The 22,661-nt window shown below is 50.8% G+C and overlaps 3 protein-coding genes, 1 long non-coding RNA gene and 1 pseudogene across 5 annotated transcripts; 3 read left to right on the forward strand and 2 right to left on the reverse strand.

Annotated features, from left to right (window-relative positions):
- The first annotated feature begins 2,364 nt into the window (after positions 1–2,364).
- LOC120691062 (beta-hexosaminidase 2-like) lies at positions 2,365–4,919 on the forward strand. The gene is made up of 2 exons (XM_039974026.1): positions 2,365–3,355; positions 3,438–4,919. Exons 1-2 carry the CDS (start codon positions 2,524–2,526, stop codon positions 4,400–4,402), a joined length of 1,797 nt encoding a protein of 598 aa, XP_039829960.1. The 5' UTR covers positions 2,365–2,523; the 3' UTR covers positions 4,403–4,919.
- Positions 4,920–5,511: 592 nt separating this feature from the next.
- Positions 5,512–8,651, reverse strand: LOC120691066. The gene is made up of 3 exons (XR_005682085.1): positions 8,507–8,651; positions 6,632–6,929; positions 5,512–6,480 (listed from the first exon to the last, which is right to left on the reverse strand). It is a non-coding gene; the product is annotated as an uncharacterized LOC120691066 (long non-coding RNA).
- Positions 6,063–9,687, forward strand: LOC120691063 (annotated as a pseudogene).
- A 1,772-nt stretch (positions 9,688–11,459) lies between these two features.
- LOC120691064 (superoxide dismutase [Cu-Zn] 2-like) lies at positions 11,460–14,404 on the forward strand. 2 transcript variants are annotated; one of them, XM_039974027.1, is made up of 7 exons: positions 11,465–11,642; positions 11,739–11,840; positions 12,616–12,711; positions 12,813–12,844; positions 12,932–13,007; positions 13,823–13,876; positions 14,087–14,404. In XM_039974027.1, exons 1-7 carry the CDS (start codon positions 11,540–11,542, stop codon positions 14,113–14,115), a joined length of 492 nt encoding a protein of 163 aa, XP_039829961.1. In that variant the 5' UTR covers positions 11,465–11,539; the 3' UTR covers positions 14,116–14,404. The 2 variants fall into 2 exon arrangements, with proteins under 2 accessions (XP_039829962.1, XP_039829961.1); XM_039974028.1 differs by lacking the exon at positions 12,616–12,711 and having other exon boundaries at positions 11,460–11,642.
- Positions 14,405–19,304: 4,900 nt separating this feature from the next.
- LOC120693124 lies at positions 19,305–22,414 on the reverse strand. Its single transcript, XM_039976526.1, has 7 exons — positions 22,205–22,414; positions 21,985–22,102; positions 21,533–21,621; positions 21,370–21,416; positions 21,210–21,298; positions 20,360–20,493; positions 19,305–20,248 (listed from the first exon to the last, which is right to left on the reverse strand). The coding sequence occupies exons 1-7, from the start codon at positions 22,295–22,297 to the stop codon at positions 19,496–19,498; spliced, it is 1,323 nt and encodes a 440-aa protein (XP_039832460.1). The 5' UTR covers positions 22,298–22,414; the 3' UTR covers positions 19,305–19,495.
- Positions 22,415–22,661: the final 247 nt, after the last annotated feature.

The raw sequence follows: 22,661 nt of genomic DNA on the forward strand, positions 1-22,661 counted from the left end.
TGAGAGTGACTCGTCGCCCTGGTCGCCGCCGCCGCGCTGGTTCCCCGGCTCCCCGCCCACCGACGCTCAGGCTCACCGCTCTCCTCCGCTCCGAGGGGCGTCGCCCGCCGCATCCCTCGGGCTCTTCGCCCTCGTCCACCGCTAGGGCCGACCTCCGCCGTCGCCCTCGGGTTGGCGACCTCCGCCGTGCCCCTGGGACACCGCCCGCCCTCGCCCCTGGGTCGCCGACCTCTGCCGCGCCCCTGGGACGCCGCCCGCCGTTGGCCCCGAGTCGCCTACCTCCGTCACTTCCTGGGATTGCCTTCAGGGTGGGACAAGGCTCCAATCCATTCCATCTTAAGGTGCTCATCGAGTTCGAGGATGGTGATGGTGGAGAACCTGGATGTCGATGGTGGACAGAACCTTGCTCTTGGATGCATCCTTGATTCCGCTGATGTCGTCCACACAGTAGTGCATGGCTACAAAGCTCCTCAAATTCAAATTTGATGCCATGTACTCCGTGCTGCAATGCACGTACTCCTGTGTCATTTGCGACAGATGAAGTGACTTGCTTCTACTAGTAGCCATCCTTGATCTTTGCTATGTTTTAGCATGGTTCTGTGAGATATAGTGTGGACAAGAAGAGGAGGAGGTTTCAGATAAATGAATTGCTGCCAATCTTATTCTAGTCATGATCAGTGCACAGTTGCACACATTGGTAGTTTCTGAAACCAACAACCTGAAACTGTTTGGTAGGCTGAATGGTCCTTGTACTTGTAGTACTGAAACAGTTTGAAAGTGTTTTGGTTGTAAGCTGTATGGTGAACTGTATGGTGTTTAGTTGTGTGTGCAAGTTTGGTTGTAAGCTTCGACAAATTGAGTTATTTGATTTTTAACATCAAATTGTAATGCATAATTGAGCAAGAATGTGTGAAGCTGATCAATTTTGGCAATAGTGATGAGTTTCAAGTTCATTTTGCCATAACTGCATTTGTAGAGAAGGTGATTATTTCTAAGAATATGTAAGCAGTGAAGAGGCAATATGAGATAGCATATGTAGCATTCATAACAATGAAGAGGGCGATCAAAACTCAAAGGATTATAGTGTTCCATACTGAAAACAAATCTGAGATGCAATTTTTCTATGTAGCAGGAAGAGATAATGAACAAATTGCAGTTCAGGCTTCAGCTTTCATGTGTATCAGCCCCTGATTCTTTCTTTGGACAATTACGTCTATCATGCCCGACATCTTTGCATATCGTGCACTTGCGTGAACCCGAATCTTTTTGCCTTTTGTTTTGGTCTGCATGTCCCAATATCCGATGTCATGTGCATAGTTCATGTAAAACTCCTGTACTGATTCTACATCATCGAATAGCATCCCTACCTTTAAAACCGCATAATATGAATATCAGTTGTGAATAAATAATTATATAATATAAACAAAAAAATAATATAAACATATTGTAAATGTATACTTTTTAAATAAAAAATATACTCACCTTAGGGACACTCGCTTTCTTCGTTGGCGTTCTAAATCCATCATCCTTGTAACCGTCTTTGACATCATCTAAATTATCGCAAGGTACTTCGATTCTAAAAATTTTAAGATCTCGTGTTACATGTCTAACCATAGAAAATTTAATGCAATAAATAAGTAGGTATTACTACCTCTCGTCCATGCCGGTCGCATTGGTGCCTGGACTGAAACTGGTGCCCTGGATTACATTAATCTCACCTTTTGCACCAAACTCTTCAACTTCATCCATTAATTTAATACTACCTATCCTGCTGTAACGATCAAGATTTAGCATTGATGACAACTCATGCACCTAATTAAAAACCATGCGACGTACGGATCTTCTTTCACCCAAGACGCTAGACGCAAGGACAAGATGAGATGGTGATGGCCGAAGACGCAGCAATTAGTGAGGCTCGTCTCTCGTCGGAAAGACACAAATCACTTGCGTCGGCAAGGAAGAGGGCGACGAGTTGGACGACGCCGACGCCGCAGATTACCCCGTCGAACGACGGCGATGGCCACCAAACCGCGACGGCGCAGAAGCAGGCGCTGATAGCGCGATCTTTCTGCCGAGAGAGGATGCACGATCGGTAAGATTTCTCGTTTTCCAGGGGTTATTAGCATTTGTTTTTCTATCCAACGTTACCATGTGGGAGGGGTTAAGTGAATAATGACGACTCGCTGTCGGATGTGCATCGAGCGTGCCGTAGCTACCGCTTGCACGTTTGCACAAAACTGCTCATTGCACTCCAGTCGGACCCTCTAGAAGGACGACCTAGATATTTCTGTTCAGGCAACCTACGGGGGTGACCTGGATGTTCTCTGGTCTTTCGATAAGTATAAAGACTGCCACAGAAGGGGTAATTTCGGATCCATGTGCTGCGGATTAACGCCAACCACCCATACCGAACGGGGTTAACAAACTCACTCAAGAATGTCAAACCCACTGACTGGATCTGCAGTTGTGCGCTGCTGTCACTCACGCACTCGATCCCCACGGTGAACCTCCTAAACCTCGGCGATGGCGGCATCGCCGTATCTCCTCCTCCTGCTGCTGCTCGTCCATCCAGCAGCCGCACCCGCCTCCCGCGACCTGCCGCCTTCGCAGCCGCCGCCGCCGCGGCCGCCTCAGAAGGTGCAGGTGTGGCCCAAGCCGGTGACCGTCTCGTGGCCGACGGCGGTGTACGCGCCGCTCGCCCCGTCGTTCAGCATCCGCGCCTCGCCGTCGCACCCGTCGCTCCGCCACGCCATCGCCTACTACGGCCGCCTCATCCGCAGCGAGCGGCACGCGCCGATTGTGCCCCCGGCCAACTACACCCTCTCCCGCGTCCCCATCCGCCTGCTCGCGCTCTCCGTCTCCGACCCCGAGGTCCCGCTCGGCCCCGACGTCGACGAGTCCTACGCGCTCTCCGTGCCCCTCAACTCCGGCTCCGCCGACATCTCCTCCGCCACGACATGGGGCGCCATCCGTGGGCTCGAGACCTTCTCCCAGATGTCCTGGGCGGGCGGCGGCACCGCCGCGGGAGGCCAGCCGATCGTCCCCTGCGACATCGAGATCTCCGACCACCCCCTCTTCACCCACCGCGGCATCCTCCTCGACACCGCCCGGAACTACTACCCCGTCCGCGACATCCTTCGCACCATCCGCGCCATGGCCTTCAACAAGCTCAACGTGTTCCACTGGCACATCACCGACTCCCAGTCGTTCCCCCTCGTCCTCCCCTCCGTCCCCAATCTCGCCAACTTCGGTTCCTACTCCCCCGAAATGCGCTACACGGACCAGGACGTCCGCCGCGTCGTCCGCTTCGCCGAGGCCTTCGGCATCCGCGTCATCCCCGAGATCGACATGCCCGGTGAGTAACAAGTCCAAATCAATCGTGTCCTGCATTGGCCACTCCATTTTATCTCGAACGCGAACTCTCCACTCCACCTCAGGGCACGCGGGGTCGTGGGCGGGAGCGTACCCGGAGATCGTGACCTGCGCGAACAAGTTCTGGGCGCCGGCGGCGAAGCCGGCCCTGGCGGCGGAGCCCGGCACGGGGCAGCTGAACCCGCTGAACCCCAAGACGTACCGCGTGGCGCAGGACGTGCTGCGCGACCTGGCGGTCCTGTTCCCGGACCCGTACCTCCACGGGGGCGCGGACGAGGTGAACACGGCGTGCTGGGAGGACGACCCCGTGGTGCGGCGCTTCCTGGCCGACGGCGGCTCCCACGACCGGCTGCTGGAGCTGTTCGTGAACGCGACGCGGCCGTTCCTGGTGCACGAGCTGAACCGCACGGTGGTGTACTGGGAGGACGTCCTCCTGGGGCCCAAGGTGTCGGTGGGGCAGACGGTGCTCCCCCGCGACACCACCGTGCTGCAGACCTGGAACAACGGCGCCGAGAACACCAAGCGCATCGTGGCCGCCGGCTACCGCGCCATTGTCTCCTCCGCGTCCTACTACTACCTGGACTGCGGCCACGGCGGGTGGGTCGGCAACGACAGCCGCTACGACGTGCAGGACAAGGAGCGCGAGGGCACGCCTCTGTTCAACGACCCCGGCGGCACGGGCGGGTCGTGGTGCGCGCCCTTCAAGACGTGGCAGCGCATCTACGACTACGACATCCTGCACGGGCTCACGGAGGACGAGGCCACGCGGGTGCTCGGCGGCGAGGTGGCGCTCTGGTCGGAGCAGTCGGACGCCGTCGTGCTGGACGCCAGGCTCTGGCCCAGGGCCGCCGCCGCCGCCGAGACGCTCTGGTCCGGGAACAAGGGCGCCAACGGGAGGAAGCGCTACGCCAACGCCACGGCCCGGCTCAACGAGTGGAGGTACCGAATGGTGGCGCGCGGCATCCGCGCCGAGCCGATCCAACCACTATGGTGCCCGCTGCACCCGCGCATGTGCCACCTCTCGGAGTAGCGTAGCAGCCTGAAGCAATGCTTGTCGTGGGCTCGTGGCAAACAGCGAGCTCACTGCCTGCAATGGACTGAATATTGGCAGCACGAGGTCAAACAGGAGCAGGCAGAGATTTGGGACTTGGTGAAAGAAGAATCATCATCTTCGGGTCGAGGCAGGGATGACTGCGCGAATCAAGAGCAGAATAAAACCAAGGCATCCTCAATCTGCCATGCCAATATTTGCTTTCATCCTCGTAGCTTGAAGCGTGCCTGTCCTCGTTTCAGGTGTGCTCGTGCAGAACTTCCCAACTCCCATGTTAAACGAACGAAACTGAAAAGAAAAATCATTGGTAGATTCAGATAGCTGCTGTTCTTGACGCTGGTTAGGTTTTATTTTAGAGAAAAAAGATGGTTAGATTTCGGTAGATTTGTCCAATAATACATGAGTTGCATTGCACACATGTACTTGATATTCGACTTGATGATTTGTATGTACTGATGGACTTGGAATTGAAGTAGGGGAAAATTAGGACTCACAAGTCTACGATTTTTTTTGGCAAGTATTCCCGACGTCTCTCTGCCTCTCCGGAGACGAATTTGTGATGCAGAGAAGACACAAGATATTTTAACTGGATTTTGTACACTTGCTGTTACTGTCCAGCCAGGGCAACGACAGGCAGAGCCGCATGATGCTCGTGCTGTCCTGTCAGATATCGGAAGATTTGGAGCACTGATTAGGAGCAGAACATTGGCTCGTTAGGCTGCTGAATCGGGGCCTCAACCAGTGGTACGGTGCGAACAGCATGAGTAACAATGAAGATTGCCCCTGTTGAGCTCATCAACATGAGCCGCTCTTGTACGGGGTGCCGCACATCGGTGCCGCAGTCGTGGCTGGCGCGCATCTTTCGTAGCGTCTTGTCATGGATTATCCACGGCGGCGGTGTCCTACTCCTACTACTCTTGTTTGTGATGGTGGCACATGCTTTGGTATGGATGGTGAAAACGAAGCGCGGTCATTTTTTTATCTTACCAGATGGCGTGGCCCGTGTCCTGAGAGGAACATAGTACATGAGAAGATCTGATCTGCAGTTCCATTCCCACGTTGACAGACGACCTACGGCAACTTAGATGTCAGAAGACGAAGGATTATTTTATTAGGTTTTACACGAGTCCCCCAATGAAAAAGAATATTAACTATTCAGAGCGTAGGTTTCGACAGCGGCATGTGTCTATTCCTGCAGGAACCAGAGAAAATTCAGACCAAGCCTCCATCTTGAAATGAATTTGCCTTCAACTCCACCACTCCCCAGTCATTAGCCTAAAGATAGCAGACAGACAGATTGGAGTAGATCATCATCACCATCATCATCATCTACAGTCCCATAGGCACCCCCATCTAGGAGTAATCGTTGTTGCTAGACAATCCACCAAGAATTTTTTGTCCATAGGGGTCGCTTTCCGTCCGACCTGTGCGAACCGTCGCACACTCCATCGGCAGCTTTCTGCTTTCTGAAGAACGTTCCGGTTGACGCAGCTGCGCTGCCTTGTCCTCCTTTTCTCCCGTCTGCTCAGGGGCAAGCCCTTTCCCCGTGTGCAGTGGTGCAAGCCTTTTTGGTTCGCAGGTTTCTTCCCCGTGCAAGTGTCTGCTCCTGCTCTCCCAGGGCCGCAGAATTGAAGAACAGAGAGAGGGAAAGACGGAGAGATGAGGAAGATCATCAGCATCCATATCGGGCAGGCAGGCATCCAGGTGGGGAATTCGTGCTGGGAGCTCTACTGCCTCGAGCTGTCGAGCATGGTATCCAGCCTGATGGCCTCATGCCCAGGTGAGGCCCTCTGCTAAGCCAATTCTTGCACTTCTGACTCTTTGTTCATCTCACCCTTCTTTGAGAATTCTGTCGAATTTTTGTCACTCTGTAATGATTCCAGCACAGATAATTTATCTGAGATAACGCGGCTTCTGGATTCTTGTAGTAGTAGCCACAAAAGGGAATTTTCGGAGATAATCCTGTGGACGATCTTTACTGGATGAAAGCCTAAAGCAAAAGCTTGAGAAACCTTGTCGGATGCTCTGAAACTTTTCTTTATGAGTTGATGACACCCCTGCATCCAAAACCACTTGCTTAAAAAGTAGAAAAGGGACCACAATCAAAAGACGGGAAAAAATATCTGCATACAAATGAAACTCCTTTGTGAAACAAGCATCGGGGAGGATAAGCATGTGACTGGCCTCCGATTTGCATGCATAGCTCACCTATTTTTGCAGTATTAAATTTCTCTGTTTTTTGCCCGTTGCCTTGCAGTGACACCTCGGTTGGGGTTGCAAGGGATGCATTCAACACGTTCTTCAGTGAAACAAGTGCAGGGAAGCATGTTCCGAGAGCCTTGTTCGTTGACTTGGAGCCCACGGTTATCGACGAGGTGAAGACTGGGACATATCGCCAGCTCTTCCATCCGGAGCAGCTCATCTCCCACAAGGAAGACGCTACGAACAACTTTGCCCGTGGACATTACACAGGTGTGATATGCCGTGCCTCACCTTGATCCATTTCCTGAGGAAAAGAAAATCTCTTCAGCAATCTAAAATGGTATATTGATCAGGGTATAATAACTCTTAGAGTTCGGAAATGCTATCTTGAATTGTGGAATACTCTGGGTGCATTTACAAACTGTGTAAAATATGTACTCAAAACCTTTGTAAACCTCACGAGACGTAAAGGGGCTACCATGAATGAATCAGGTGGGGGATTCTCTCCCCCCGGTTGACCCTAAAAAAAAAAGCTGTGTAAACTATATACTTGTTTATTTGAATAATTCTAGAAAGGTACAGGTTGAACTAACCCACAAAAAGTTGAATATTAGAGGGGACAGGATCTATGAATTAAATATTCAATCATTCTAAGTTGCAACTACTTGTCGTACTATACAAGCAACATCACCTTTTTTTTTAACTTAGGGCACCTTCAAAAAGATAAGCATGCTTGGGAAACTGTCAGATGCTCTTATTAATACCTATCCTGTTTGCATACTGAGGGTCTTTTGAAGTTATTTTTCTGTTGCAGTTGGAAGAGAAGTAATAGATCTTTGCCTTGATCGGATAAGAAAATTGGCAGACAACTGCACTGGTCTTCAAGGCTTTCTAGTTTTCAATGCTGTTGGTGGCGGAACTGGCTCTGGACTTGGTTCGTTACTTTTAGAGCGTCTATCAGTCGATTATGGTAGGAAGTTGAAGCTTGGATTCACCATCTATCCTTCACCACAGGTATTATTATGATAATCTCATACCATTCCTGTATGAACCATTTTGTTATCATATTCGCATCTATGCAGTCACCAATAAATTGCCAAGTACTACCACCCAAGAAACAATTGTAGTATTCAGTGTGTAACATTGAAAATAAGATGACTTTAGTGGTCATTATGAACCTTGATTTGGCAAGACTACAGATATAACATAGTACCCATGACCAAAAATATTTTTGTCGTGTCATCAGTTTTGTTGTACGACCAAGATTGAAAGATCTCAATTCAAACAAAATGATTAATCAAATATCTTTAATAACTTCAAAAGAGAAGTCAATCAAGATATGTAATGTTTCATACTTTCATTTTTTTTGTAAGCTAGTCTAGTCTTTTTGCACCTATTCCTTCTCTCTCCACCCAGTAGCCAGTATGTTGCTTTTGTCAAGTTTCCGGAAGAGTCCCCAATAAAGTATAAATTTTGTTACCATTACAGTTGAGCTACCTCTATCAGTGAGCCAAACTCTTTATTTGTTCAAGTGTTCTTGCAATAAGACATAGCTTGCCTTCAGAAAGTTATCCTTCCCTGGCCTACATTCACTTATCACTAATAGTAACAAAATTAATTTTCTCTACGGATCTCCATGAGTGTTACTGTATTAATTATAACCTTGATATTCACGTGAGTATGTGTACCTCTAAATAGAGCAAAGATGAGATCCATTAGAATTTTATACTCTCTCCCAGGGAACAATCATAATCATTCTCTTTATTATCCTCATAGAGTTTATGGGATAAGACATAAATCTGTATGCTTCAGACTAGAGCAAGTAAAAAAGTATTCTAAACATTACTATTTATGTACCTAGCTATAAGCTTGCAGAGGTACCTGTCATTGTAAAGTACAGGTACGCTGTACTGAAACCATTTCGTGCTGCAGATTTCAACTGCTGTCGTCGAGCCTTATAATAGTGTGTTCTCCACACATTCCCTAATTGAACACACTGATGTCGTGGTGCTTCTTGACAATGAAGCTATTTATGACATATGCAAGAGGTCCCTTGACATTGAGCGCCCAACATATACCAATCTGAACAGGCTCATATCTCAAGTTATATCATCTTTGACCACCTCGCTGAGGTTTGATGGAGCTATTAATGTTGACATAACTGAGTTCCAGACCAACCTTGTTCGGTTGTTCCTTATCCTCGAATACACTTTATGCTCTCTTCTTATGCTCCGATTATCTCAGTGGAGAAGGCCTACCGTGAACAACACTCTGTTCCCGAGATCACAAATTCTGTGTTTGAGCCATCAAGTGTGATGGCAAAATGTGACCCCAGGCATGGTAAGTACATGGCATGCTGTTTGATGTATCGTGGCGATGTTGTGCCAAAGGATGTGAATGCTGCTGTCCATTCAATCAAGACCAAGAGAGCAGTGCAGTTTGTGGATTGGTATATGCTCACAACTCTTACCTAGTTATATCAGACAGATATAGATTGTAATCTTCGGAGCTGCACGAGACATGACCATCTTTCTGTGTTTCCACATGCACAGGTGTCCTACTGGATTCAAATGCGGGATAAACTACCAACCACCAACTGTAGTCCCAGGAGGGGGACCTGGCCAAGGTGCAACGAGCGGTCTGCATGATCAGCAACAACACAGCCGTGGCTGAGGTCTTCTCCCGTATTGACCGCAAATTTGATCTCATGTATGCAAAGCGTGCATTTGTTCATTGGTATGTCGGCGAAGGGATGGAAGAAGGAGAGTTCTCAGAGGCAAGGGAGGATCTTGCGGCACTGGAGAAGGATTATGAGGAAGTCGGAGCTGAAGTTGAAGATGATGACGAGGAAGCTGAATATTGAGCCATGTGATCTGGAAGCATGTTTATTTTCCTTTGGTACCAGTCAACTAGGCATGCTTGGATGGCATATTGTTGTCCTACCATTTCTTTCCCTGTTCGTTATTGCATTCCACCTGTTCATGATTGGCAGAATAGAAGTGTAAAGTTGGTTGAACTGGTATGATGGTTTGATATAAAATAAAATAAGTCTTAAAATGTCAGATGAAAATTCTATTGGTAGATTAGTCATAAGAAACTTCAATGCCATCTAACTCAATAAATTTTGCTATAATATAACTAGAAACGCCGATATTCAAATACCTTTATAAGAGACGGCGTTGATATCTTAAACAACAAATAAGAAAGGACAGGTGTAGTATGTGCAGTGTGCAACGCATTTCTTGATCCATGCGTGAGGATGCCATAGCAGATGCTGCATTTCCTGATCAATGGGTGAGGACACCATAGCAGATATTTTGTTCCTTGATCACCGAACATATTATCAAGGAGACAGACTACATGGTATGAGTATATGTGATGCCCATTATATCAAAGGGTATGCACAGTTCTTCTTGAGAAACTGTTAGATTACTTACCGGCCAACAAAGAAACTCCACCAATGCAAAAAGAATTCCATGCTACCATATTGGATCATACGTACTGATATGTTTTGTTCATGGATCAGAATTACTAAATAAAATACCAAAGACGTAATACTTTTACAAATGCTTATATAGATATAGTACAAGTTACTGATTTCTGAATTAACTACATGAAACATTGGATGGGGCCGATTGATTCGTCAGACAAGAAGTACTTATGTGATAGAAACCAAGGGAGGTGATTTTTGTTATAGGAATAAATGAGTCATATACATAGGAGAAGCACGGAACAATGCTTGTTTTAATGCAAAACTGATTCGTCACCCGGCTGAAATCGTTTGTCGGGCTTGTGCTTTCTTATCCTTTTGGGCAGGGCTCCACAAGGACACGATGCAGGCTCAGATCAAGGAAGGAGTTGGCTTGCTGCTGTCAATGGCGTGTCAGATGTTGGCTAATCAGAGCAGCACGACGACAAGGATGCTCCTACCACCACCACCGAATGATCAAGACACAGATGAAGCGGCAAAAGAAGACGATGAAGAATGATGAAGTCCTTGCTGAGGGTTGTGCTATGTCTGGACTTCCAAAGCTCGGTGCTCGCTGGGCTGCTCTGTCTTTTAGACTTTTCTCCTCTTTGGTTATGTAATGACTAGCTATCTTTGTGCGGTTCCGAGGCCTCGTGTAGTTGCTAGACTTGAATCAAATCGTGTGACTACTGACTACACGCGCTAGGGCTCTGTCTTCCTAGCTTCTCCCCCCTCCCCCCCTGCTTTCCAGATGACTTGTTCTGCAACCTGAACTTCTGTATTTCCGTTCAAGGAATGGAAATGGGGGCGGCCTCGATTCAAATATATATATATATATATATATATATATATATATATATATATATATATATATATATATATATATATATATATATATATATATATATATATATATATATATAGGAGAAGAAAATAAGCTACTCGAGCTCCATCCCGATTAAGAGGGTAGGGTTCTAATAAAGAGGATAGCGTCCAGGTGCATACCTGCTAGTGAACGGAGACGGAGGAGCATGCCGAACTGCCGATTCGGCGCAGTCCACCTCATTCTCCGACGGCATCGTCCGTTTCCCTCCCTCTCGTCTCCGAGAGGCGAGCGAGCTGAGTGGCAATGGAGGAGGACGGCGGACGGCGAGGCGAGGTTGCGGCCGGAGCACCGGCGTTGAGGAGTGGAGGGCGCTGGCCCAGCCACAAGAGAGGAACCGAGGAGAGATCGGTAGGCCCCACGATCCATGTTTTTCATGGGCCGACTGGGTCGTGGACATTGTCGGTGGTCGGTGGTCTACTCTCCAGATGGGCCAGATCCATTTATCCGGTGGGCCGGATTGCATCGTGTTTTTTTTTTGGAAGACAAAACGGCGAAAAAAAGAGAGGCAGAGGCGCAAGCGAGGAAGCCGAACCAGTGCCGGCACGGCGGACGGAGAAACATGGCAGGGAAAGCCGGCGGACTCAAGGGGGTTGCCCTCATCGGCGGCGGGGCCAACAGCACGGTCGCTGGCGCTCTACACTTCTTCCAGGATCCCGCCACCGGTAACCGCTCTCTCGAACTCTGCGGGTCGTACGGCCGTCGGAAGTCCTAGCTCACCTCTTCTCGCTGCTGGTGTTTGTTCCCCGTGTCTGTGCTAGGGTACACCGAGGTGAGGGGCAGGGTCACGGGCCTGGCTCCGGGCATGCATGGATTCCACATCCACGTCTTCGGCGACACCACCAACGGCTGCAACTCCACCGGTGCGTCGCCTTCGTTGCCTATCATGGATTCATGGTTGCTTGGTTTGTGACGGTTGCTGTCGAATTGGGAATACTGCTTGATGTGCCAGTGAATCACAACTGCGTCGAAACTCGAAACGTTTTAAGCGGCTCAAGTAACCCTCAAGATGTGTAAAATCTGTGTGATTGGGGATTTCGTGAACCAGTTCAGCTGTACAATGAAGATATTGCAATATGGTAGGTTCTCATGTCACACAAAGCGTGTCGTGCATAAATGCTGATTATGCATATGTACATATACATGTTACCGCAGGAATTCCTATGTCTGGGAGACGTTTTACTAAACCTTCTTTTGGTCTGTTCCAAACTTCACCTTTGCTATTGAATGAAACTACTTCAGCAGCTATTGATGAAAAGGCCAACTGGGCACCCAATACTAGTAGTGAATCAGAGAATTGCGAAATTTGATGTTTGCTATGGAATAAGTTTCATTGTTATTGTTTCATCATCCTATTGTTATGACTATACTATCAGACTGCTAGCTACTGCCTTCTTCATATTAGTCTACTGGAACCATAGTGTAGCTAGGTGTCAAACACTACATCATTACCACTTACTAGTACAAGGGTTTTATCCTTTTGCAAGATCGCGCGCGATCAAGGGAAATTGAATTGCTTATTGCAAACATATTTTTTACTATTGGGCTTCTCCTTAGTGTCTCACAACAATACATGTTATAGTTTTGCTGGTATCCACCATTCTTATTGCTGTTCTGAAAGATTTATTTGCTTCATAGGGCCCCATTTTAACCCTCACAATAAGCCCCATGGAGCACCATTTGATAATGAACGACATGTGGGTAACCTGGGAAACATAGCAGCCAACAAAGATGATTTGTACTAAGCCTAATCTTAGATCATTTATTCTCTAAGGAAGATGTATGTTTATGAAACATTTCCTGCCTCCTGATAATGCCTCGAATACTTATTTCAGGAGTTGCAGAAGTGTTCATAAGGGACCTACAGGTTTGGTTGTCTCCAAGGATGTAAAATATAAGCTCGTTAATTTTAATTTTTGATCAACTGATAATCTTTCTCTGCTGCTTTCTGAAGATTTCATTGAGCGGGCCTCATTCCATACTGGGAAGGGCAGTTGTTGTTCATGCTGATCCTGATGACCTAGGGAGGGGTAAGCATGCTTGTGTTACCACTGCAATTATATTGTAGTTCTTAGAAAGTTGAAGGCCCTTTATTATATCTTGTATGTTCATCATTGATGTAGATGGGGCCTCATCTTTCTGGAAATATTTTAATGAATGTTGGATGTAGCCAGAATAACTGACATTGCCAGCTGCTCAATTGCGATTTCCAATTATCATTTGTTGCTTCTAGGGTGCAGTATCTCATTCAATCATTACAGCTGTTGCTTCTAGTATAGTGCCATTTTGCAGCATTACCATACCATTTGCTACATCATGATGCACTTGGAAACCGAGAACTACTTGTCAAAATTTTAATCTCTTTCTGTTTTGTACATGAGGCTTATGAGATTCCGTCCTCCATTTATTGCTTATTAGCAGTATTTATACAGGGATAACATTAGCTAAAGAAAAACATCCATAATGGCACAATATGTGATAATTGTTTACAAAGTTGTCATATAGTAACTCATTGGATGCTGAATTCTTAGGAGTACTGGTTACAGGTTCAATCGCTACAGATATCATTTGGATGCTACAAGTGGAAAAATAAATAAATTTTCCATGTTTTGACCTAATTTTCACTTACATGTGCACTTATTTTTTCACCTGGTTTTGCATGTTTTCTTCATACTCTTTTCAACTGCCGATTGCCCTGCTGCACTTCAAGCATCAGTGTTTTGATCCCTGTTTCCCATTTTCTGTAATAATCTGCAAATTGTGATTCCTTAATAATTGTTCTAGTGTGAGGCATCTTCGTATTTTTATAACTGCTCCTGACTATGTTCCATTGATATTTTTTAAGGTGGCCATGAACTGAGCAAGTCAACAGGAAATGCAGGAGCTAGAATTGGATGTGGTAAACGCCAAGCCTTTTTTTAGTGTTGCAATTGCAAACTGTAGGAAAGAGACTGGCATTTTTTACGATTTTTTTGAAGCAAGTCTAACAGAAAGTTCTAAAACTAGAAGTGTACATACACAGATTCTTGTATGAAGGAAGCTGCTTTACGTGCTTATATGACCCCTCGGATAGATGGCACTTACATGTATATCTGTCAATAACTTGCAGGTATCATTGGTATTCAGTCTTCAGTTTAACAAGTAACAGCCTAGTTCCACCAGAAAAAAGGGCCAAGGGATATGTCATGGTATATGCAGATTGTGCGAAGACATGGAAATGATGTGCATTGTTCTGGAACATCTCAAGACTATAAACATTTTAGTACCCTAACTGTCTTCAGGGATGTATACAATAATCTTGTTACTGTCAGAATAAGAGGAAAATTGCCAGTAAATTCTTTTGCATTGACTTCTGCATGTCCTGAACAATGGTATCTGTGCTTATCAGTAGCTATAAGCCTATATGCAAAACCCCTTTGAAAGGGAAAGGTACATGTCTATAAAAGTTGCTGCTTTCGGTTTCGTACACTAGAAATACCTTTAGGCTCCGTTTGGATGTAGATATTGAGAGGGTTGGAATTGAATTGGGTTCAATACCAAAGCAGCTGTGGTATTGAAATGGCTATAATGCCAATATCATTGTTTGGATGATCATTGAATTGCCTTTTGGAATCATAGCAAGTAGCTCAAATCTGATTCCTGTTTGGATGCAAAAGAATGGAATTGAAATATGGTACGAGATTGACCAAAGGCAGAGCTCCGACCTTGGGTGGAAGTTCGACGGCGGCGTCCATGGCGGGCGAAGCTCGAACTAGGGGGAGCTCGACGGCGGCGTCCATGGAAAGGGCCGAGCCCCGTCCTCCTCCGCGCCGAACTCCAGCCGGCGTCCATGGCGGGCGAGCTCCGTCCTCCTGCGTCCTGGACTCGCGCCGCCGCCGCCGAGCCCCGTCCTCCTCCGCGCCGAACTCCAGCCGGCGTCCATGGCGGGCGAGCTCCGTCCTCGGCGGCGGCCTCGCGCGTGCGGGGGAGGGGTGCTGCCAGACCCGACAGAGGGACGGCGCGGACGGCGGACCCAGCCTCGTCCAGCAGCCTCGGCGGCGCCCTCGTGCGCGGGGGGAGGGGGCTGCTAGACCCAGCAGAGGGACTCGCTCCACGCGCCGCGCACCGGGCACCACCTCTTCGATGGCGATGGGATGCTGCAGGCGGTGCGGCTCCGCGGCGGCCCTGCAAGATGCGTGCGAGAGAGAGGAGAGGGGAGCGGGGAGAGGGAGAAGGGAGTGAGGAGAGGTAGAGAGGGATGCGGGGAGGAAGAGGGAGCGGAGGCGGAGCTCAGGGATATGGGGAGGAAGAGAGGAGATGCGGGGAGGACGATTCCAGACAATACAGAGGTGGAGAGCTCGGTATTGTGGGAGTGGGTGCGGTGGTACGCCGAATTCTATTCGGTATTGGTGAGAGTTTCCAATGCCGATTCCTGGAACATCCAAACAGCTGGTATTGGATGCCCTCAATATCAATTCCGAATTTCAAGCTTCAATGCCTACATCCAAATGGGGCCGTAATCGCATGGCAAGCTCTATTATGGTATACTGGTACTGTCTCAAATTTGGTCTGCTTCCACCGGGTTACCAACCAAGCGTTCTCCTGTGATGGTAAAATCTGGCAACCGTACTGGCACTGATCAATCTCGTACTGGCACCAACCAAACGTTCCACCGGGTTACCAACCAAACGTTCTCCTGTGATTCACCGTGTCAGAATCACTGATCAATCTCGTACCTGCCCCGACCGTCTTCTTCACTTCAATCCTTTTGTTTCAACTTCAAACTCGTGCTACATCCCGTTGCTGACTGATTTAAAAATGTTCATTCACTGATCCACCCTGTTTTTAATCAGCCTTCTTGCTGCATATGACGTCCTACGCAGCAGCCGGCCGGCTGATCCTCGCGAGGAGTGAGTTCACAGTCCCAAGACACTGAACAACAGCAACTTCTCGCAAGGTAGAAGCAGACAGGAACAAGAGAACAGGCAGCGTCAATACGGCTTACAAGACGGTAACTTAGTTTAGCCCCCGGCGATACCGATACCAAGGTCAGCCCTAGCAAGAAATGCCTCGACGGGAACCGGACACCCGGGAAGACGTCAGGCGCCAAGCCGTGCCCCGCCCGCCCGGCCCAGACGCGTCCCAAACAACGATGCGCGCGCCCGTCGGCATCAAACTGTGCGCGGGAGACGGGACCGGTCGCCGCCGAGCCCGGGAGGATCGGAGGGCGCGGTGGCCTTGGCGCCTTCCCGCTTGGCCCCGGGCGGGCGCCGGGCGAGCGCAGCCGGATGCCGCGGGGCCGCGAGCCCCGCGACGACGCCGGCTACGGACACCGCCCGCGCGCGGCACGCGCCACCGGCCGATGCCGCCACGGAGAAGCGGCTCGTGGACTTTGTGGGATCGAGACGAGCACGACTGCACGAGGGGTCACGAACCGAGCGGTGCCTCGCGGCAAGGTTGAGACGACGAGTAAAGCGGGCGTACGTGGCCGCGCCTGGGATGCCTGGAGGGCGGGTGGGCGACGGGCCGGGCGGCCGTCGACGGCGCGCGCGGCCGGCAGCATCCGTGTGGGCGACTGGGCGGCGACACTAATATTTTTGCGTGTCCTCCGGGCCCTGGCCTGTGCGTGCGTGCGTGCCGTGCCGTGGGGTACGGTTGCCGTGGCGACACCGGCGTTGCGGCGCGCGTGTGCGTCCTCCCCGTCCGATGCGCGGGGCAGGCAGACCGACCGTTCCTGCGGTCCGAAGCCTGCGGCCAGGTATACTATTCCGTCGTAGCGTCGTGTCGTGTCTTGATGAGGTACGAAGGGACTGGGTGGCCTGGGCCCGTCACCCGTGACTCCTCACGAATCTATCTATCCGGCTCGCAATTTTCTCTCCTTCCCTTTGTCCACGAGAGATCGTGCCAAAAGGTACACGGTACACCTACCTACGTAGTACGTCGGTACGTGCATGCGTGCAGCCAGAATGGCTACCAAAAAAGTTGTACTCTCCTGGATCCATACACTTTCAGAATTAAATATTTGTACGATGCTGATTTTCAGGTTGACCGTAATTTTTCTTTCTCCCGATCAATTTTTTTCCACCCAAACACATGGTGGGCCCCACTGTGCTCACATATCTCCTCTCCCCACCGCATACCCCACTCCCGTGATTCCTCCTCCTCCTCACCCACTCCCTTCCTCCTCTATCTCCTTTTTTTCTCTCTCCTTCTGGATCCAGCGAAGCGAGCGCCGGGGCCGGGGCCGGTGGCGGCGGGGAGACGTGGCGCGGCGGCTCCGGCGGCGGGGAGGCGCGGCGCGGCGGATCCGGCGGCGGGGAGGCGCGGCGGCTCCGGCGGCGGGGAGACGGTGGGGCGGGCCGGCGGCGACGGGGAGGCGCGGCTCGGAGGATCCGGCGGCGGGGAGGTGGCGGGGCGGGAGGTAGTTTTTTTTGATATATCAAATTTTTTTTACCGACCAAAAATTTGTACCCAAAACTTTTTTTCTTTTGATTTTTATGCATTTTTTTCTATAAGTATTTTTTTGTTTTCGGATGCAAATTTTTTTTACTAATTTTTTTTTGTTCTGAATGTAAAATTTTTCTTTTCAAAATTTCTCAATTTTTTTCTTCTCAAATTTTTGTTTCTAACTTTTTTTGTCAAAAAATTTCTCTCTCCAAATTTTCTCTTACAAAAAAATTTCTAAAATCGGAAAACGATAAAAAAAATTACTAAAAATGGAGAGAGAAAAAACGGTCGGGAGATCGACCGTAGGGAGGGGGGTCAACCGTAAATTAGCGAGACCCATACATACAGCTCATGAGGGTCACATACTCACATACATGGAAGTATGACTGGACTACTACTAGTACATACCAAGGCAAGAATCACTGACAAATTTATACCAACACAACACAACACAAAGGCACTTCAAAAGGAACATAGAAATGCTACACAACACGCATGGGTTTGAAAAGCAAGGGCATGAGGTCCAAATTCGCTTTCATTTTGATTCCTATTTTCGTTTCATTTTTATATTTACCAGTGTTGTTACCAAGATTGGTCGAGTTCAATCGCATCGTTGATCAATGCTCTCTTCTTCATCTTTTGAGAACCTTTAGAAGCAATCAAGGTTGATTTATCCAGAGTAATGATCAAACCCAACATATCCAACGGTGCGAGTGCAGTCGATTCCATAGCTCACATCTATCACGTATGGAAAGATGAGTTGCACACACTAGTCCATGCAGATATTACACACTCAGCTACATGCACCAGTAGTAGTAAAATCTAGCAAAACTGCACACACGAAATCCAACAAAATTTCAGAGAGCAGGCGCACAATACTTTGGATTTCCAGCACGGAGTCCCCAACAAATTTTAAAGCAGATGTGAATCATGTGAAAAGATGGGACTGTTCCAGCCAAATTTTTTCCCCCAGTTTGCCCAAACGGAGCATGCAGCGATCCTTCTCGGACAAAGCCAAAGATGGATCCAGACCGGCCCACACGGAGCAGATCCTGCCTCTGGATCAACGAAAGCAACTGCATCACTGTTGCCGGCGATCAATTGTTTTAGCAGCGGCGGTCACAGAGAGAGGAAAGCACAACAGTGATGCACCCCCTGTGCTTTTGCATGGCTTTGCTTTACCGGAACTCGAGGGGGGAGAAAAGAGGCTAGCTGCTCACGCCGGCTAGCAATGTTTGCTGCTCGTTTAAATTTCAGTTTGGATCGATGCAAAGCAAGGGAAATGATGTGTCTTGTGATCATCTCCATCATGAGCAGCTTTGTTTTTTGTAAGCTCTCGTAGGAAAACACAAAGTGTCAACCCAGATGACCTCAAAGCAAAACCAACTTACACAGAAAAACAGGTTGAAAATCAAAAGGTGGTCGAACCGTATTGCTTGCAGGCTCTCCACCAAATACGACCTGCTAAACGGACGGTTTGGGTGGTTTACGGAGTGGCCGACAGGGTTACGGCAAAAGCTTGAAAAGGAAAAAACCGTCGTGACTCGATCTCCACGTCACTTTCTTCTTCTTCGCTCTCAGCATTTGAATTTTCTCAACGGTAGGTGACCTGGGCCCCGTCCTAACTCGATCGTGCATCATCACGCATGGAGCCATGGAGCCTTGCCGGTTGGTTTCTGCCTTCAACTGTGTGGGAGGCCGTGGACTCGTGCTGTCGTGTGACATTGTCGCGTGTTTGAACTTTGAAAAGAGTCCAAGCCCTTGCTGTCGTCGTATGATACTACTTTTCTGTCCAGAGTTTTTATTTTGTATTTTAAAATTTCGGTTCGAGCCAAGCACATGCTCAATTGACCAAACAGAGAGATGAACATGAGCCAATCACAGTGAGATCAGCAAGAATCTGGCGCAGAAAGGGATCGATTTTATTCACATTTTTGGGATGTTTATTTTACATGGATTCAAGAATATCATAGGTCCTAAGTACTGGGGAGAGAGAAAAAAAGGTTGGCAAAAGACTAACATAGCATAATATAGCATCGGATTTATGCTGTATGGAGAAAATTCTCTGGTCGCCACGCAGCACCGATGGGGATCAGATCCTCTGCTGGTGTTGGTAATGGTGGTGGTGCTGCTGGTGGAGTCCGGCGTGGCGGCGCGGCGGCTGCTGCACCGGCTTCTGCTTGAACTTCTCGCCGACGATGGAGATGAGGCCGCCGAGCGGCGGGCGCATCTTGGCGCGGTAGGATATCTCGTCGTAGAGCCGGCGGTAGAAGCGCAGGAACGGGAGGAAGGACTCGCGCTCGCGCTCCACGCGGCTGGCCTGCCCGTCCTTGCGGAACGCGAACAGCATGGACGGCGACTGCAGGAACGACGGCCGCGGCGTCCGCGGGAACTGCTGCGGCTGCGGCTGCGGCGGCGGGGTCTTCTGGCCCTTGGCGGCGGAGGACGGCGTCAGCGGCGCGCCCCCGCCGCCGCGCGGGAACGGCGGCGGCGTGGCGGCCGTGGAGCGCAGAGCGGCGGGGGACGCGAAGGAGAAGGAGCGCGCGGAGAGCGGGGACGCGCCGACGAGCGACGGGCTGCTGCTGGTGGGCACCACGGAGTGCGAGCCCACGGACGCCGGGATGGTGGAGAGGTACCACGGCTTGACGGGGTTGTCGGTGGGGGTGACGGAGAACCGCGACGAGGCCGAGCCGACGCCGGCCTTCCCCACGACGGCCGCCGGCTCGAACCGCAGCGACGCCGTCCGCGGGTACGCCGTGAACGAGGCGTCCTCCAGCGAGTCCTCGAAGTCCAGCGAGCACACCACCGCCGTCGCCGTAGCGAGCTCCACGAACGGCCGCACTCCCTGCAACACGGGCGCAGCAGAGCCGAACATGCATGCCACTGTTACGTTCCTTCCGTTCTTGGTCAATGCCGATCGCTGAGCGCATGCAAGACACCGGGAACGCGTACATACCTTCCAGAGGACGGAGAAGAGGGACGGCGGGTCGATGACGAAGGCGCGGTGGAGGCGGCCGGGGTAGTAGTCGGCGACGATCTTGAGCGTGCCCATGAGCAGGTTGAGGAACGCCGACGCCGAGCGGAAAAAGCCTGCGCCACAAAGGAGATTCGCACCGTCTCGTCAGTCCGTCGTCCAGTCAACCCCACCCACTCGACTCCCTTTTCCTCCCTGAATCCCTGCACTTTCCCGGGGCGAGCTCAATCATTTTTTCCCGACTACTCGTTTCGTTCATACCGCACCGGCGGGAAGCGGAGCTGCTGCCGGCGAGAACGGCCCGGCCTCCCCAAAAGAGGCGGCCGTGCCTGCCACCGTGCCAAAGCGCTCGTTCGGTCAAGGCCCGGGACCACGGCCACGCCACGCCGCGGCAGCGGCATCCGGCATGGCAACGCGACGCGACCCGAGCCGACCGGACCCGAGGCCGCGGCCCGCGCGGGGACAGCGAGCGCAGGCGCAGAGCCGACGCAGCAGGCAGCAGCTGGTGCGGTGGGGGGGTCTGACTGACCCTCTGAGCAGTGAGCACAGAGCAGAGGGCTTCACCGAGCCAGCCAGGCGCATGTGCGCGTCTGGCCGGCGGAGGCGGTACCGGACCGCCACTAGCCAGAGTAGCAGACCACCGGCTCTGCACTGGCCGAGACCGCGCCTGGCTCTTGCAAGCCAGTACCGACGGATACCAGTGCTGCTTCGATCTCGGACTGGAATTTTTCTTTCGGTTTTCTGGAGGAGCCGAGGGCAAATACCACCAAGAACGAAATGGAGCGTAGCGCGCAGGGTATTTTCGTATCGGTTCTGAGGGTAGATTACTTACTTGCGTCGAAGAGGAGGACGAACTGGTCCACGAACCGGGACATGCACGCGACGGCCACCTCCAGCGTGAACACCATCAGCCGTACAAACCTACCAAAACGGAAGTGTAAGAAAGGGCATGTCGGGCAAATGAGTCGATGGTGAGTGCTGGTGGCTCTTACGATTTCTGGGAGTGGAACTTGGGGTAGTCCTGCTTGATTCGAAACACCTGCGCGAGCAGAAACAAATTCCAGTCAGAGCTCATCAGTATGTCTGAAGAAAAGTTTGTCTGAGGTAAAAACCGCAGGCGCTTGGCACTTAGCAAGATCTGCGTGTGATGCGTACCACGACAGGGCGGCCGTCGTCGTCGTGGCCGGCGACGAAGGCCACGCCGTCGGCGAGCTCGGCGGAGAACTCGTCGGCCATGATGTGATCTGCCCCGCACAGAGAAAAGCAGGCCCCTTGTTAGCAGCTCCACGAGCAAGGAAGCAAAAATCATTCGGACATAATGGCACCAAGGGATCGCACTGTTGCGGACTGTACTTCGAAAATTTCTAGGAATGAACCGAATCGGCAGGCAGCGCAATAAATTCTGCGCGGGCGGTACAGTAGCTTGACTAGAAATACACAGTGCCGTAGGTTCCGGCAGCTGCAAAAACCGGCCACGGCGGCTGCTCGAGCAGAGCAGAGCGGCATTAATGAACACTGGCAGAGCAACCACCACAGATTTCGAAAAGAAAGGAGGAGGAGAGGGGCCGAGGCGGGAGCTCCCGGCGAATGGGAGCTGATGAGCGTACCAGCTCCGACGGTCTCCCTCCACGAGAGGACGGTCCTCAGGTGCTTCGCCGCCTTCTTCACGCTCTCCCCCCGCGACCGCAGGAACCGCTCCACGCACGCGTCGTTGCAGTACTGCGCCTGCTCGCCGCCATGGCCCAGAAAACAAGCTTAGGGGAAACGAGCAGAGGCAGAGATGTATGTATGGAAAGCAAAGCTAGCTAGCTGGTTCTCGGGCGCCACCTGCTTGGCGGACAGCGGCGCCTGCTTGCGCAGCAGCTTGCGGACGGCCTCGATCTTCTCCCTCTCCTTGGCGTCCACCTTGTCGATGGCCATCGCGGAAGCCGGAAGCTCTCACGAGGAGGAAGAAGGGGAGTAGAAGAGGGGGAGTGGTGTGAACCGTGAAGTGGTGGGGTGGCGACAGAAGTGAGAGAGGGAAGGGGAAGTGATGACCGGGCGAGAGGATCGGAGTCGGAGGAGAGAGTATTATAAGCCGGCCGGGCGGGTGCCGTTCAACTCACAGTCACAGGTTGAACGGGGGCGTCCGAGACCGCGCGCTGACGGCAACGGGAACGAGCACACGGCAACGGACGTTTGCCCGCGCAAGGTTCCACCGTTTGGGCTTTGGACGTCCACTTTTACCGGTTTTCCTTTCTTCCACCAGCATCCATATGATTCCAAGCAAGTAACCCGTGTGCAG

This window comes from Panicum virgatum, chromosome 9N (assembly GCF_016808335.1).
Source record: "Panicum virgatum strain AP13 chromosome 9N, P.virgatum_v5, whole genome shotgun sequence".
In the NCBI taxonomy this organism is placed as follows: domain Eukaryota; kingdom Viridiplantae; phylum Streptophyta; class Magnoliopsida; order Poales; family Poaceae; genus Panicum; species Panicum virgatum.

What these genes read in the sequence shown, in the direction of transcription:
- LOC120691062 (XM_039974026.1), top strand. Translation starts at nt 2,524, where the DNA reads ATGGCGGCATCGCCGTATCTCCTCCTCCTGCTGCTGCTCGTCCATCCA. An exon ending in CCCCGAGATCGACATGCCCG is followed by an intron (nt 3,356 to 3,437) that starts GTGAGTAACAAG and finishes ACTCCACCTCAG; the next exon opens with GGCACGCGGGGTCGTGGGCG.
- LOC120691064 (XM_039974027.1), top strand. Translation starts at nt 11,540, where the DNA reads ATGGCAGGGAAAGCCGGCGGACTCAAGGGGGTTGCCCTCATCGGCGGC. An exon ending in CTTCCAGGATCCCGCCACCG is followed by an intron (nt 11,643 to 11,738) that starts GTAACCGCTCTC and finishes TGTCTGTGCTAG; the next exon opens with GGTACACCGAGGTGAGGGGC. An exon ending in AGGAGCTAGAATTGGATGTG is followed by an intron (nt 13,877 to 14,086) that starts GTAAACGCCAAG and finishes AATAACTTGCAG; the next exon opens with GTATCATTGGTATTCAGTCT.
- LOC120693124 (XM_039976526.1), bottom strand. Translation starts at nt 22,297, where the DNA reads ATGGCCATCGACAAGGTGGACGCCAAGGAGAGGGAGAAGATCGAGGCC. An exon ending in AAGTTCCACTCCCAGAAATC is followed by an intron (nt 21,299 to 21,369) that starts GTAAGAGCCACC and finishes CCGTTTTGGTAG; the next exon opens with GTTTGTACGGCTGATGGTGT. An exon ending in TCTTCTCCGTCCTCTGGAAG is followed by an intron (nt 20,249 to 20,359) that starts GTATGTACGCGT and finishes CCCGTGTTGCAG; the next exon opens with GGAGTGCGGCCGTTCGTGGA.